The sequence below is a fragment of the Dendropsophus ebraccatus genome, chromosome 6, assembly GCF_027789765.1.
Source record: "Dendropsophus ebraccatus isolate aDenEbr1 chromosome 6, aDenEbr1.pat, whole genome shotgun sequence".
In the NCBI taxonomy this organism is placed as follows: domain Eukaryota; kingdom Metazoa; phylum Chordata; class Amphibia; order Anura; family Hylidae; genus Dendropsophus; species Dendropsophus ebraccatus.
In genome coordinates this window covers 2,477,076-2,493,759 of record NC_091459.1, presented here as the reverse complement: position 1 = coordinate 2,493,759, position 16,684 = coordinate 2,477,076, and the positions used below count along the sequence as shown (strand labels likewise).

Sequence of the window (16,684 nt, the reverse complement as noted above, 5' to 3'; positions counted from 1 at the left end):
GGGTGTCCCCTATGCCCAGCGGGGCTGGCATGTTTTCTATAGTACCCTCTCTGTAGAGAGACTTTACCCTGTGTAAAGATATAAGGCTGAACCCCCTCTTCCCATGCTCTTCCCATGCTCTCCCCATGCCTCGCCCCATGCCTCGCCCCGTGCCTCGTCAGTGCTGGAGTTAGGATAGATTAGGCAAATTCTGGAATGCCTGGATTTAAAGGGGTTCTCCGACACTTTAAAGTGTTTGATAAAGTGCTGCAAACATATGGAAAATAAGAGCGAGCCTGTGCTTACCCCTCTGCGCTTACCCCAGCGTTTTTCTGACGTTTCCCCGCTGGTTGCAGCCGTCACCTCTTCCGAGATGAATATATCAGCCAATCCCTGATGAGAAGGGACAGCATCATGGCCGTTGATTGGCTGTGCAGGCTGTCACTCCTGGATGTGTTTATCTTGGAAGAGGCGATGGCTGCGAGACACAGCAGAACACTGGGAGGTAAGTATACGCTCACTCTTATTTCCCATATGTCTGCAGCAAAAGGTCAAAAATGTAAAAGCACCGGATAATCCCTTTAAAGGTTCTGCACTAATTTAAATGTGTTAGAAGTTGTGAGCCCATCAAGTGCCCCGGAGACCATTACTTCTCCCATGGCAGGTAACTGGATCCCAGCTAATGGCAGGTTGTCCTGATGGATCCTATGGAGGCCGTGGTGCCCAGTGTCTGTATATGTGACCTCTATATTACAGCTCTGCCTATACCAGCTCTCTCATATGTCTTTTTATTAGATTGTTTCTAGATTTTATATCTTTGAATTTGACAATATCTGTGGAAAACCGAGGACATTGTGCTTTTTATCTGTGTTCTATTGTTTCACATAGCTGGAAGGGCACAATATCTTCTCCAGCCTGACGTCCAGCGAGTACGAGCAAGTGTTGGAGATCATCCGCAAAGCCATCATCGCCACAGACCTAGCGCTCTACTTCGGGAATCGGAAACATCTGGAAGATCTTCACCAAACGGGGGCCCTCAACTTCAACAACCAGGGGCACAGGTAGTGTACTGGGTGTATACGGCGGTGGTGGTGGTATAACGTACTCAACACTTAGGCCGGGGTCAGACTGCGTTTCTTCACTCTGCTCAACGTATACGTATAAGGGGGAAGAACAGATGCAAAAACTGATTTAACTGTGTGTAATCCATTTGGATCTGTTTTTCTATTATAAAAGGATATGTATACCTTTTTTTTTTCTTAGCGTCCGCAAAGACACGGTCGACCACATTTTGGTGTATGGTAAAAGTAACCATTTAAAAACGGATCTGTTAAATCACTGCAAAAACACAGTGTGACCCCTCGCTATGCAGATGGCCTAAGATGGCCTTGACTGTCCGAGGACACAGTAACCGTGTCTCTTGTTAGGGATTACTGTAATATATCGAATATATTTTTTCTGTTATCACAGCAGACTGTGTCTACATGTTGCTTTTTACATATTAAGGCCGGGTTCACACTGCATTTTTGCAGTCTGTTTTTTTTTCCCCATCCACTTTGTCACTGTGAGGGTACAGAGGTTTTGGTGCTATGTGACAGGAGAGCTGACCATGCAGTGCAAGCACCCCCAGCATTCTCTGCTGCTGGATGTGGACATGCAGCAGCTATACACATGCACAGTTAAGGGAGACACCGAGTGGCCATATGTCTAGCATTGATATAAAGATAGAAAATATATACATTTTTTAAGTGGATATATTACAGAACTGCTTGTGATCAGGACCTCTGTGACACAAAATGTATGTGCTCTTATGTTTCAGGGATCGTTTGATAGGTTTAATGATGACAGCCTGTGATCTGTGCTCCGTCACAAAACTGTGGCCTGTAACCAGAATGATTGCTGATGATATCTACGCTGAATTCTGGGCAGAGGTAGGTCGGGATTCCGGAAGTGGAGATTGGGGGAGCTTTACTATCAGCCATTTGTTCCCCTCCATATTTCCTGTGTGTATTCCCGTATTCCTCATAGGCCGGCGCCATGTTCTGCAACCATCCATTTATATTCCCTGATTTCTTTCTTTCTTAGGGCGATGAAATGAAAAGGCTCGGTATTTCCCCGATACCAATGATGGACCGGGATAAGAAGGATGAAATTCCTCAGGGGCAGGTAACACCTACACACCCAATGGATTCTCACCAAATATTTAAGTAATTTAGGTGAATGTGAGCGGCAGCTCTGATCATTGCGGGAAAACCTCTTTAATGTTGTTCACAATAATGGGAGGTTAGAAGATTATGCGGCCGTGGGGCCAGGAACGCAGAGGATGATGGTCATTCTCTTACCTCCGCCATTACTGCCATTTTCCATAAATCTTTACTTTATTCAATTTAAAAGTTACGTAGTTTGGCACACAGGAGGCGGGACTACTGGTCCATCCTGCAGCCCGCCCTCAGGAGTATAGTGGCAGCACTGCAGAGAAGGGGCGGGCCAATGCACTGGGGGTGGGACTACCGATCCATCCCGCAGCCCGTCCTCAGGAGTATAGTGGCAGCACTGCAGAGAAGGGGCGGGCCAATGCACTGGGGGCAGGACTACCGATCCATCCCGCAGCCCGCCCTCAGGAGTATAGTGGCAGCACTCCGGAGCTCAGCACTGCAGAGAAGGGGCGGGCCAATGCACTGGGGGCGGGACTACCAATCCATCCCGCAGCCCGTCCTCAGGAGTATAGTGGCAGCACTGCAGAGAAGGGGCGGGCCAATGCACTGGGGGCGGGACTACCGATCCATCCCGCAGCCCGCCCTCAGGAGTATAGTGGCAGCACGCCGGAGCTCAGCACTGCAGAGAAGGGGCGGGCTATTGCACTGGGGGCGGGACTACTGATCCCTCCTGCAGCCCACCCTCAGAAGTATAGTGGCAGCACTGCAGAGAAGGGGCGGGTCAGTGGGGAGGATCAGTAGTCCCGCCCCCAGAGCACCAAATAACCTCATTTGCATATTGAGTAAAGTCCAGATTTATTGAGGACCATAAGGGCAGGGTAGCCCCGTGTTCCTGTTGGTGAGTGTGCAATGCAGTGATGGGGACGTTTCTATATACTGACACGTTCTTTTCTTTTCTGTAGATTGGATTCTATAACGCAGTGGCCATTCCTTGTTATACGACACTATCCCAAATATTTCCCACCACAAAACCACTTCTTAACGCCTGCAGGTAAGCGGCTTTATAGCGACTCCACAGGCCGGACGTGTAATAACGGATGAGGAGCCCTAGTTATTCTGTGATGAGGAGGAGGATGTAGAAGCTGTAGGATTCATCTTGTGTAGAATTGGTTACATAGAGGTATAAAATATCATCATCAGCTGGTGCCCTGTGCCATAAGATATCACATAGTAAGAAGGTAACGTAATGTAGCATCACTGGGTTCCGTTACTTACCCCCTTCGGCATTGCTTCTAGTCCTGCTCCTCGCCCCCGCGCCCCTGTCCGCTCCTTTGCTGTGTTCCGTGCTGGTCGGCCTCATCATCATCTTCCTCCTTCCATCATTGCATAAGGTGCACGTGTGGCGGAGGTTTTTCTGGATTTATAGAGGCAGCTTGTCTCCACCTGCTATTGCTGTCTGCCAATCCAGAGCCACCTGCACTTTGCTCCACTTGCCTCCTCTTGCCTGAGAGTTGTTGGATTCGAGCATTCCAAGCGAAGGTTTCTGTCTGCTGAATTCCTGTGTATCCTGAGCTGCGGCTGCGGCCTTCATCTGTACTGCATGTCTTTCCCGTTGCTGCATGACCTGCCCCTGAAGCGGCCTGTCTGAGTACGATACCAGTCCCATCCGTGTTACTGTGCTGACTCTCCTGCTGATCACCTGACTTGCTGATCACGTGCGCTCCTCTTGTTCCCGGGTGCCTTGCACCGACTCCCTGGGGATCAGCTGCTGCTCTCACCAGGATCACACTTGTATAGCGACCTGGTGTCCTCTAGCCGCAGCTTCCTTACAGGGTGGAGACCCAGAGGGCACTTAGACTCCGCCTCCGGGTGTGGCCCAGACCGGTTGAGTAGGTCAGCGGGTCCACACTCACGGTCAGGCTGTTTGTTCACAGTATAACAGCTAATCTTTACTAAATGAACTGTATGCACCACGTTTTCCCATACTACCACCCTCATGATGCAGAGTTCTACTTTATTCCTATCACTCACTGTGTTTATTCTTTGTTTAGGGATAATCTCAACCAGTGGGAGAAAGTGTCCAGGGGAGAAGACACCACAATGTGGATTCCTTCCCAGCCGACAGAGTCATCGGATTCTTTACCCGTTAAGATTGACGATTGACGTTGAAGAACCCATCAGGCTCCACAGAAGGGGGGACACAGTCCTCCTATTCGAGTCCGCCGCTACCGTTCCTGATAGCACATAGGTCGCCCTGTCGTACTGCCGGCCCTTCTGGAGGAAATTACTGTATAACAATAGATAGAGCTACATTGCGGCATCTGACCGCTCGGGGTACTTTCTGCTCTGCCCGGTACTAAAACCCTGAGGCCGAAGACCCAGTATCGCAGGATTATGTGTACGGGAGGGAGAGGCCCAGTTTCTTACTTCCGGAAAGGTTTCTTAGTTGGTCTTTTCTAAGAACTCTCAGCACTTATATTATTATTATATAGTCTTTATATTTTGTACTGTATGTAGATTATTAGTAGCTCTTTGTTTTAACCTTGAGGTCTGCAGATCTATGTGCAGAGGCGTCTGTGTAACTTCTGAGGCCTCGTTGGGCCATGGTCACATGATGGATTACGGTTGTGAATAAGGCACCAGGTCATGTCTGAACACTTTTACAGACTAGGCCCAAATTAGAAACAGGACTAACTGTTCAGAGCAACCAATCACGGTGCAGCTCTCAGCTCTGGTAAAATGATGGTGGGCAGTGGTTGCTGAGGGCAGTTTACACCAGTTTCTGTTTACCACTTCAATATTTCCGGGCCATGATCTATGTAACGTCTGTAATAGAAGGGCAGCGTTCATCGTTTTATGGTCGTTTGCAGTGACCCAAACAGATGAGCTGAAGGTTCGGAAGACCTGACCACTCCAGAGAGATTTACTGTGTAGGAGTCTCCTATCTATCCCCGACCACTTACTACGGGGGGAAGACAAGGCTCAGACGAGTTTCGCCTCCTCTTTGGTTGTGGCTAGTGAGGAGGATTGCAGGGGACACCGCAGGGGACATTCATATGGCCTTAATCTTTGGTTCTGAGTGTGAATTTTATGTTGTGGATTTCATGGTGCAGATTTAAAGGGAATCTGCTGTAATTCACAATCTGTTAGAACAAGGAGACACATGGTACCTGCCATATATCCATCTGTGCTTCCAGGATGTAGAGAAGGGCTTTTATTTTCTGGTACAAAGAGGCTTTCCTGAGCTCCTGATCTGCTACAAGCTGTAATGTCTCCTCTCTCCCCCTCCCTGTATGATTGACAATAGGGTCAGGGATGGGAGGGGGAGAGAGGAGACATTACAGTTTGCAGCACTTCAGTAGTTCAGGGAAGCCTCTATAAAATAAAAGGCTTTTCCTTCATTCTGGAAGCACAGACGGATGTATGACCGGTACCATGTGTCTCCTTGTTCTGCCAGTGTCAGCAGTTTGGAGCATGAACTACGGCTGCCAGAGTCAGCTGCCAACCAATTTAAATAAGTGGCTGAAATCTGCTGCAACAAATCGGCGCTGCAGTGTGAAGTACGACCATTAGGTGTGAACGTCTCCAACCCTCCTCATTGGAATAAATATACAAACCAATGGACGTAATTTCTAATGTATTTACATACATATATAATTATAAACCCTAGTCCCACTGTGCATCTAAATAGTAACTCCATACTGAATACATTACCTTACTGCAAAAGCTACAATAGTGTATTACACTCTAGCCACCATAAGCGTACAGATAAGAACAATGAGATATAAAGATCAGTACAAGTGCAAGGAGAAAACAATGAAAAAAGATCCCAGAAAGGCATCGAATGTGCTAGACCAAGAACAAAACAATATAAACATAACATATAATAGGTCAGGCGCAGGGAGGCTACAGACTCCTACCCCATAGGTTATAGACACATATAACAATGACCACAGGGAACCCCACACCATGAAAATGCTACCTAATCTATCGGCATCAAGTTATAGACCAGAAGGAGCTGAGCGGAGTGATATATATCTTTATAAAAGTCAGTACAACTTGTAATTTATTGATTGAAATATCTTATGTTTCCATTCCTAGGAGTCCAGTCCATCGAGTGACTCCACCCACTGGACTCCTTAACTCAGAATGAGCAGGAATTTCAATCGACTTGTTACAAGTTATACAGAATCTTTTCCCACAAAGTTATATATCAATCTGCTCAGTTCTTCCTGCTCTATAATATGATGGTGATAGATAAGATATCAATTACTTTCTAACAGGTTCCCTTTGATACTAATACATAAACCCTATTGGAGTAAATAATGGAAAACAAATATAATGTTTAGTCTAAAGACTAAAGTAATTTGAAAGCACCCGAATCTACGTAAGCAAGTTCTCACCCATATCTATACCTAGCGAGTACCCGTGCCCAGTGCGTGTTTCGTTTTATTAATTCATCATCATTAGGTAATGTTATACATGAAATCGGTCAATGTAACGGTTACTGATCTCACACACAGAATCGGCATAGCTTTCATCTTCCCAACGTGTTTCCCTGTGCAGTGGCTCATCAGGGCAAGCAAACAGAAGACCACCCGTATGTAACTTTATCGGGCTCTGAGGGTGTGTACAGTACACAAGGCTTTAGATTCTTCTGTCCTCATGTCAGAGCATGAATGACGGAACGTTTGGGTGGAACAATGTCCGATAAACCAGATCTCCATAGTAATCAGCCTGCTAAAGCAATATGGCTCCTGACAAGCCTCTTCCTGTGCCCCATTGCCACCAGGATAGCCTTAGGACATTATTTCTGCAGATTGGTGGCAGGGACCATTGTGCGATCAGCAGATCAGTAATCTCGGCGGCTGGCACCGCGGATGATGATACGGCTGAGCAGCGGTTCACGTTGTTTAAACTTTTCTATTTCAGTTTGTTTTTATCTCTGGGATTGTACTATTGCAGCACAGGTCACTCATTGTAGCGTTTCCGGGTGACACCACAACTATTAACTACTGACCCCACAGCCGGTCACATCGTTCCATCTTTGTTTATTTGTGTATTGTTACTAGAATAATGAGAAGCCGCCATGTTTAGACTTTTCTTTAAGTCTGTTGTGACTTGGATGCAAACCTTTCCACTGGCAGTAGTGGAGGAGCCACCATATAGGCAGACCACGTCACTGCTACAGGCCCCCCCCCCCCCCCTCCCCACAAACATACTTACCTGGCCCAGCACAGTCCCACAGCACATTAGGACAGAAGAACGTCAGGGACTGTGCCGGGCCAGGTGAGCATGTCTATTGGGCCCCATGAATCCTGGCTACTCCCCTGTCCATATATATATGTATATATATCTCTACAGATAGGGGAGTAGCCAGGATTCATGGCGCCGCGCCTCTCCGCTCAAGGAATTGACATGTTAATGCGGAGAGCGGAGGCGCACGAGCCCTCCCAAAGACAGACTGTATGACACTGAGGCAGGCGGGATTCCGCAGCAGAGCGTACCGTCACGGAATTCTGCCTCTTACTCCGTGTGAACTTGTGTTAGCCTGGAAAACGTACACTGCTTCATAGCGCCCCGTGTATCAGCCCATACAAGTAGGTAGAATGTGTAATACCGCACACGGCTGCTGTAAATGCGACTGCATTGTATATAGTGGAGGGGACACAGCGCTCAGTAATAGACGACTATTAGTCCATTGAGCTAAATGGGTCCAGCAGGGGTCCAGTGCCTTGGTATTTGTCGCCATGCCTCTCACACAGTGTGCCGAAACATATGGAACGTACAGCACTTCAATAATGTGAGCATAGCCATAGGCTGCAGAATCAGGTCTGCGGCCTCAGTTCTTTCTGCAGCGGCTCGAATTCTGCTCCGATTTTATGTGAAATATCTTAAGCTCAGCAGTAACTTCAGAAGTTTCCAGCAAATGAGGAGGATCAAGCTTCAAGGGGGGAGGGGTGACAAGATGGGGGGGGGTGACAAGATGGGGGGGGGGGTGACAAGATGGGGGAGTGACAAGATGGGGGGGAGTGACAAGATGGGGGTGGGGGAGTGACAAGATGGGGGAGTGACAAGATGGGGGGGTGACAAGATGGGGGAGTGACAAGATGGGGGGGAGGGGTGACGGGGAGGGGTGACAAGATGGGGGGGGGGGAACCTCCTCGCCCATGGTGACTCCACGCCTAAACAGAGTCTCATGTTTGTCACTTTTTGGGAAGGTGTAATATGAGGTGTAAGGATTCTCTATCTGATATCTTGTTGGTTGTATCACACATAGTAGTTGGCTCAGCACATGCAAAGCAGAAGAGTCCTTGCTCCGCGTTGCTGTCGTGTCCTGGACGGGATCTTCATGACGCAGGAGAAGTCAAGTACTTACACTTTGTCTGTCTCCTGTGCAAGTGTGAAGCAGCCAATCACAGCTTAGTGCCAGTCATACAAAACTGTAATAATATTATAATAATAATACAGCCTATACAGACACTGATAATATACATCATATACAGACACTGATAATATACATCATATACAGACACTGATAATATACAGACACTGATAATATACATCATATACAGACACTGATAATATACATCATATACAGACACTGATAATATACATCATATACAGACACTGATAATATACAGACACTGATAATATACATCATATACAGACACTGATAATATACATCATATACAGACACTGATAATATACATCATATACAGACACTGATAATATACAGACACTGATAATATACATCATATACAGACACTGATAATATACATCATATACAGACACTGATAATATACAGACACTGATAATATACATCATATACAGACACTGATAATATACAGACACTGATAATATACATCATATACAGACACTGATAATATACATCATATACAGACACTGATAATATACAGACACTGATAATATACATCATATACAGACACTGATAATATACATCATATACAGACACTGATAATATACATCATATACAGACACTGATAATATACATCATATACAGACACTGATAATATACAGACACTGATAATATACAGACACTGATAATATACATCATATACAGACACTGATAATATACATCATATACAGACACTGATAATATACATCATATACAGACACTGATAATATACATCATATACAGACACTGATAATATACAGACACTGATAATATACAGACACTGATAATATACATCATATACAGACACTGATAATATACATCATATACAGACACTGATAATATACATCATATACAGACACTGATAATATACATCATATACAGACACTGATAATATACATCATATACAGACACTGATAATATACATCATATACAGACACTGATAATATACATCATATACAGACACTGATAATATACATCATATACTGGCATTAGTGGAAGGACACTGGTTTTCCATTTTGGGCTTTAGGTGATGTTATTTTTTATTATTTTTAGTATGTGAGTTTTCGGTATACCTCAGTATAATACACAGATGATATAAAGAGACGTGAACATTCTCTATTATGGACAATCTAGCACATGTCTGGCTGTGGGGAACGGGACATTCTGATATGTTACTGTGAACCAGTTTTTTGGGTTTTTTTTTCCTTCTATGGCTATATATATATATATATATATATATATATGTATACACACTGTATATGGCACGCTCGCTCTCTACATATATATACACTGTATACTGTGCACTCACTATATACGGCACTCTCTCTATATACTGTATACCGCACTCTATATACGGCGCACTCTCTATATACTGTATACGGCACTCTCTATATATATACTGTATACAGCGCACTCTCTATATACTGTATACGGCACTCTCTATATACTGTATACGGCACTCTATATACTGTATACGGCACTCTATTTACAGCGCACTCTATATACTGTATACGGCACTCTCTACATACTGTATACGGCACTCTTTATACTGTATACGGCACTCTCTATATACTGTATACAGCGCACTCTCTTTATACTGTATACAGCGCACTCTATACTGTATACGGCACTCTCTTTATACTGTATACAGCGCACTCTATATACTGTATACAGCGCACTCTATACTGTATACGGCACTCTCTATATACTGTATACAGCGCACTCTCTTTATACTGTATACAGCGCACTCTATACTGTATACGGCACTCTCTTTATACTGTATACAGCATGTATGTCACAGTTTTGGCCGTCTCTCTCCCTAAGCGGTCGCCACCTCCTCAGTACACAGGAGCCGTACAGGATTTGTGGACACATCCAGTAACTTGGACCCTTTAATATGAGATTTTCTCCCAGTTTTTTCTCACTGTTTTACTTATTGATGGGAATAAGGGACAAAAAGATCTGCAGTTATTTTCTCATTTCTGTCAAACTTTGCACAAATTTAGTTTATATAACCTTTGTTTCTTATTGATTTAAAGGGGTTCTCTGGCATTAGAAACAAATGGGCGCTTTCTGCCAGATCCAGCACTGCTCTTGTCTCCTGTTTGGGTCAGGAGCTTGGAGACTGCCTGTCACTACAAATAACGTTATGAGACATGTCACAAATTATAGATCACAGCCGGGAAGAGAGCACGACAGCGGGATCCACTCCCCATCCGTATGTGTATTCTGTCAATGTATTTCAGTGTAATAATAACTGAATGAGCGGCCGCCCGGGGTGAGGATTGCTTGGCCGTGCCCGGCTATATCTCCTGATCAGAGGGCCTCAGCAGTGAGACCCGCGGTGATCAGTAACTCTTACCATGTCTGATGTCAGACGTTATTTCTAGTGACCATTTAATTGGAAACCTGGAGACCAGAGCCGCGTTGTCTCTAGAAGAAGGCGGCGATGAGCCTGTTATCTCGGATAGCCCCTTTAAGGGGAGTAAGTTGCCTCCAGTTTTCAGATCCGCTGATGTTTCTATAGTAACCACTTCGCTCGCTCGCTGACCAAAAACTGTGCTCGATATTTTAGAATTACGGGTTTTATTAAAACAAATCAAAACAAAATAATCGTCTTCTTTTCTGTGAGCAGATTACAGTCCATGTGTGGGATATAGTGATCTCCTCTAATATGTAGACTGCACTTATTTTTTATATACCTATATATATGTGTATATTCTATGTGTAAAAATCTAGCGAACAAAGTATGCAAGTGCAATAATTTGAAGAGGTCTTACTTTGGCATCGGACGTATAAATAATGTATATTTTCCCTCATTTTTTTATATTTAAGTTTGTACAGTAGACGAGTAATAAGCTGCTGGTGAATTGTACATATCTACTGATCTCTCTATACACACTATATATATATATACATAGCGGATGCCATGTAGAGTAAGATGAAACCTCTGTGGATATGTAAGAATACAAATCTCTCTATTTTATGTATTATACTTCTAGACATATATAGTGCAAATTGCTCTTAGTTTGGCCGTAAATAATGAATTCAGAGCTTTTTGTATATTTTTTTTATTGAATATATTCTTTGCTGTTGTCGGAAAATGAAAGGATCATAAAACCCGTTATTAAAGGAATCGGCCGAATAAATCCGCTTTTATTTCTATTGTGTTTTTTAAAAGAACTTACACTGCTCGTATTTTATAAACTGGGAGAAAGCAGCAGCTCTGCCGGATACAACGTGCAGAACGGCCACTCTCCGCCTCTTTTACGAGGCCGTTCTCACATTTTAGCACATTTAGTCGACACTTTAGACAACGATGCTGTGATTTTCATTTCTAAATACAGTAAAGAATTGAATAACCTGAACGTCTTGTGCCGCATTGTTTATTTATTTACTTCACAGGATCCGCTCAGTCCCCGATGTATGGAAGGTAAGTATTAGAATGCACCAATCAGCACACGGGGATCTGACGGGTCGGCCGTTTCTTCTTTGTATTCTTATATTTTTCTGGACGTTTCTGAATCCAGCAAAATGTAAGAAAATAGACGAGAATTGTAAAGGGGAACAGGCAACGGCCGCTCGCTCACGGTTCTATCTGTCAGATAGAAGTCAATGGCAACAGAATAGAAACAGTGGGGGGAATTAATTAAAAAAGTCTGGAGGGGGGGGCGTCAAAAAAATCATTATGAGCGGGGGGGGGGGGGGGGGGGGAGGGGAATTAAAGAAGACTATGCTGTCCCTGTGCTGCATCGCCGGGCTCCCGTAACAAGCTGGGCGTCCTCCCAGATTCCAGGTATGTCACAACCCGGGTTGAACGTCCCAAGTGTGTGGAATTGGCCCGTCAGCCGGGTTGTGACATAGTTGGGAGCTGAGGAGACGGCCAGCAGGTGTGCGGGAGCGGAACGCAGAGCTGCATGGGCACCAGGAAAGGTGACTATAACTTCTTTTGTTATATTACCCCTCCTTCCCGGAATAATAATTTTTGGTCCGGCACACATCGGCCTCCACAGCGGCTCCCAGGAGCTTTTCAAGGTATCTTTTTCTCTTCGACCTTGGCACTATGCCCAAGATCGGGAACCATGTAACAGTGTTTTAATTTCCACACTATATCCTGAAGTCCAAGGTCCCTTACAGTAATACGTTATACACAGACAGTCAATATCGGGGCTTGACCAGGTTCTTGGGACTCAAGTGGTCAGGTGTCCGGCTGGACAGCCGTCACACGCAGCACGGAGCTGAGACATAGGAGGGTTGGTAGGTAAAATAAACCTCTTACCTCCTTATCTTGGAGCTGCAGTCTCCCCCCTCGTATGTTTCAGAGCGGTGTGAATGTTTTCATTGCGGCTGTATCATCCGGCTATCTCGCTCCTTGGCCTCCGTTATGGGGGCACCTCAGGAGGGCTGTCATATTGACTGCTCCAAATTACAAGTTATATAGTTTATAGTGCGCACTGAGAATCAACCCCCCTGACACACTGATGGTTAAGGTGGATTTCCTTTATTCAAAGATGGCGGCCACTTTATATACCCTGGGGGCGTGTATACTTCTACTAAGGCTGGTGTCAGTACTTCATTGGCTGAGGTACAAGAGGAGTTAGTAACACTAGTGCTACACAACTAACGTACTGTAAGGAATGTAAATATATCTACATGTTTAGAAGGTCGGCGCCATATTGTAATGGCTTCACTTAATATACAAAATATCACATACTTAAAGTGTCACTGTTGTTAAATTTTTTTTTTTTTTTTTTGCAGAAATCAATAGTCCAGGTAATTTTAAGAAGTTTTGTAACTGGGTTTATTAGGCAAATATGCCATTATCTGCATTTTCCCAGGTCCCCCCCCTCTCCTTTCTGTCATCCACTGCTCAGAATCAGGAACTCTCGACTGTTTTACATCAGTGCTATGAAGAGGGGAGGAGGGAGATTAGTTGGCAGCAGAGAACAAAGGATTACACAGTGGTGGAGCTATACCACCTCCTCTCCCCTCCTTTCCCACACCACCTCCTCTCCTCGCTCCCACACCACCTCCTCCCCTCCTTTCCCACACCACCTCCTCTCCTCGCTCCCACACCACCTCCTCCCCTCCTTTCCCACACCACCTCCTCTCCTCTCTCCCACACCACCTCCTCTCCTCGCTCCCACACCACCTCCTCCCCTCCGCTCCCACACCACCTCCTCTCCTCGTCCCCTCACACCACCTCCTCTCCTCGCTCTCACACCACCTCCTCTCCTCGTCCCCTCACACCACCTCCTCTCCTCGCTCTCACACCACCTCCTCTCCTCTCTCCCACACCACCTCCTCTCCTCGCTCTCACACCACCTCCTCTCCTTGTCCCCTCACAGTTGGTGTTCCCCAAGGCTCTGTACTCGGGCCTCCTCTCTTCTCCTTCTATACTTCTGGCCTGGGACATATCATTCCACGGCTTCAAGTACCACCTCTACGCTGATGACCCTCAGATCTACCTCTCTGGTCAGGATGTCACCTCTCTTCTATCCAGGATTCCAGATTGTCTATCGGCCATATCCTCCTTCTCCTCCCGCTTTCTAAGATTCAGCATGGACAAAACAAAACAAATCATCTTTTCCCCATCTCGCTCCACCCTGCCGTCTAATCTGACAATCACTATCAATGGCTGCTGTCTGTCCCCTATCCCCTAAGTCTATATATATATAATATATATAGAATGTGTGTGTGTTGCTCTCCTGTGAGGCTCGACCGGTTACTTACCAGATGGTATTGTGTGACGCCACTGCTGTAGTGGTTGGTCGGAGTATAGCTCAGCCAGATGGTAAGGTGTTGTGACGCCAGTGTCAGGTGGGCACACAAGTATGGGGGCACACCTGCTTTTATTTTAGTGAGGCCGGCTATACCCTTTCCCCTGTAGTCGGTGACCTGCCGGGCTGTGAGGGGGTCCCTTGGGTACTTATCACGGTGGTCCGGAGTGGAGTTGTGACCCACCCAGACTATCAGTACCGCCACCCACAGAAAGGGGAGATGACCCAAGGATGTGGTATCTGTTGTGTAGGTGCTTGAGCAATAATCATTGAGTCCCATAGGCATAAGTAGATCACCTTTACTTTTATCCAATAGCTGACAGCAGACTGTAGACTTGACAGGACCTTTAGATTAATAGAGCTGAGAGTAGTGGAGAGGAGTTTGTACTGAGAGTCCAGAATACTTGGGAGGAGTTTGTGCTTAAAGTTCAGAGTAGTAGAGAGGAGTAGGTTGTGAGAATCCCAAGTTGTAAAGAGAAGTTTGTACTGCAGGTTCAGAGTAGTAGAGAGGAGTAGGATGTGAGAGTCCCAACCCAAGTAGTAATGTGCTCTGCCGGAACTTTAGAAGAAGTAGTAGTAGAATACTGAAGACTTGAAAATAGAAGTTTACTTGTGCCCGTGTTTTGACCTTTGTTGCTATACCACCTTTTGCCCACCAGTGTTGGGTGACCCGTCCTATGAGGGTAACACAAGCCCCAGACCTTGTTACCTAGGTTGAGCAGAGTGGACAAGGTTTCCTAGTTATACCCGTGCTGAGAGAGTATGTAGGCTTCTAGCAACTTTGCTCTATCTGGACCAGTTCCTCTTGTTATCAGGATACCGTCCTGCACTTTTAGACTTGTTCTTGGCGTGGGTTGGGGTTTCTCTGACTTTTTTTCCTCTCCCTTGAGTAGCTTAACACTGCATAGTGTGTGGAAGTGCTACTTTCAAAAAAACTGGTGTCTGCGTTGCCCATGTGCATCTGTGGACTAGTTCTGGAGTGGGGACCTGGCAAAGCCAGGGCCCAGCTGGACCAAAGCAGTGACCAACTTGTTTTGATTCTTCTCTGCTCAACAGCCAAAGACTGACTATGAGTGGGTGTATACTTCCTCTCCCCATGTGACGACTTCCTACAGGAGGTGTAATATCCCCTGTGAGTGGTGGAGAAAAGGAAAGCATAGAAAGAAAGAAGTTTAGAGATTGGTAGAGAAGAAGGGAAGGTCCTCATTGGCGTACAGATTATAACAAACAATAATCCTTTACCTGCAGCTGTGCAAAATACAAGTACAGTTACATAGAATAGCGACATCTTATAGCAAAAATTAGGTACTACTTCATTACCACAGGTACTTGAAGTACAGGCTTTTGCGAGGGTATAACATACTAGTAACACCCGTGGTGGGACACCATATATATGTATGCATGCTCCACTAGCTATTACCTATATGGTTTTCTATGAGTTAACGACTTATATTATGATTAGAGATGAGCAAATCGGGTTCGAGTCTATCTGAACCCCAACGTTTGGTATTTGATTAGCGGTGGCTGCTGAACTTGGATAAAGCTCTAAGGTTGTCTGGAAAACATGGATACAGCCAATGACTATATCCATGATTTCCACATAGCCTTAGGGCTTTATCAAACTTCAGCAGTCACCGCTAATCAAATGCCGAAAGTTTGGGTTCGGATCACTCGAGCTGCTCCAGGTTCCCTCATCTCTAATTAAGATAAATATCAAGCCTTTTGGTAGGTTAAGCAACAATGTGCAATGGACATGCAACAATTATTCTCACCACCGGATGGCAGCAATACTCTGTTTCTGTGCTGAACTATTAAGTTGGAATATACCTAATGTCCACCAGATGGCAGCAGTAACTCATCACAGCCACAGGATGCAGGAAACCTATATGCGATTTGTTATAGTTACTAAATAATAATGGATGTAATATACTTAAAGTGACACTGTCCCCCTCTTTTTGCATTCTGACATCTCTACACAGGTGTAAAGGGTAAATTTAGTGTTTTTCATACCTTATTTTATATCATACGTCATGGTGTTTGTTCAAGTAAACAGTGTCCTTTTATCAACTGCAGATTGTATTAAGTGGGTGTGGCCTTGCGGCCTTAGCGCCGCTTAGACCCGCCCACAACGGTACAGTTTGTCACGCCCCCTTGACGCCCATTGGTTGGTCGACGTCAAGGGGGTGGGGTCTAGACCTTTCGGCCAGCCTATTCCAATTGCCGGCGAGGGGGCAGGGCCAACTGTGTCGTTGTGGGCGGGGCTTAGTGGCGCTAACTTGTACTTCCCTGTACCTATATTTATATATCATTTAGAGAATATCAGCACATATGAATTACTGCCGCACGTTTAT

The 16,684-nt window shown here is 45.3% G+C and overlaps 2 protein-coding genes across 4 annotated transcripts in view; both read left to right on the top strand.

The window, feature by feature from the left end:
• The window catches only part of PDE10A (phosphodiesterase 10A), a 95,049-nt gene extending 90,737 nt beyond the window's left edge, over positions 1-4,312 (top strand). For both annotated transcript variants that reach the window (XM_069974378.1, XM_069974377.1), the window contains exons 18-22: positions 868-1,040; positions 1,799-1,910; positions 2,065-2,145; positions 3,098-3,186; positions 4,187-4,312. In XM_069974378.1, coding sequence (XP_069830479.1) covers positions 868-1,040; positions 1,799-1,910; positions 2,065-2,145; positions 3,098-3,186; positions 4,187-4,298 — 567 coding nt within the window. In that variant the 3' untranslated portion in view covers positions 4,299-4,312. The remainder of the gene's footprint in view (positions 1-867; positions 1,041-1,798; positions 1,911-2,064; positions 2,146-3,097; positions 3,187-4,186) is intronic.
• Positions 4,313-4,319: 7 nt separating this feature from the next.
• Positions 4,320-16,684, top strand: part of C6H6orf118 (chromosome 6 C6orf118 homolog) — a 45,501-nt gene continuing 33,136 nt past the window's right edge. The window contains exon 1 of one of the 2 annotated variants that reach the window (XM_069974383.1): positions 4,320-4,572. In XM_069974383.1, coding sequence (XP_069830484.1) covers positions 4,530-4,572 — 43 coding nt within the window. In that variant the 5' untranslated portion in view covers positions 4,320-4,529. The remainder of the gene's footprint in view (positions 4,573-16,684) is intronic. The other variant, XM_069974379.1, reaches the window with a different exon arrangement.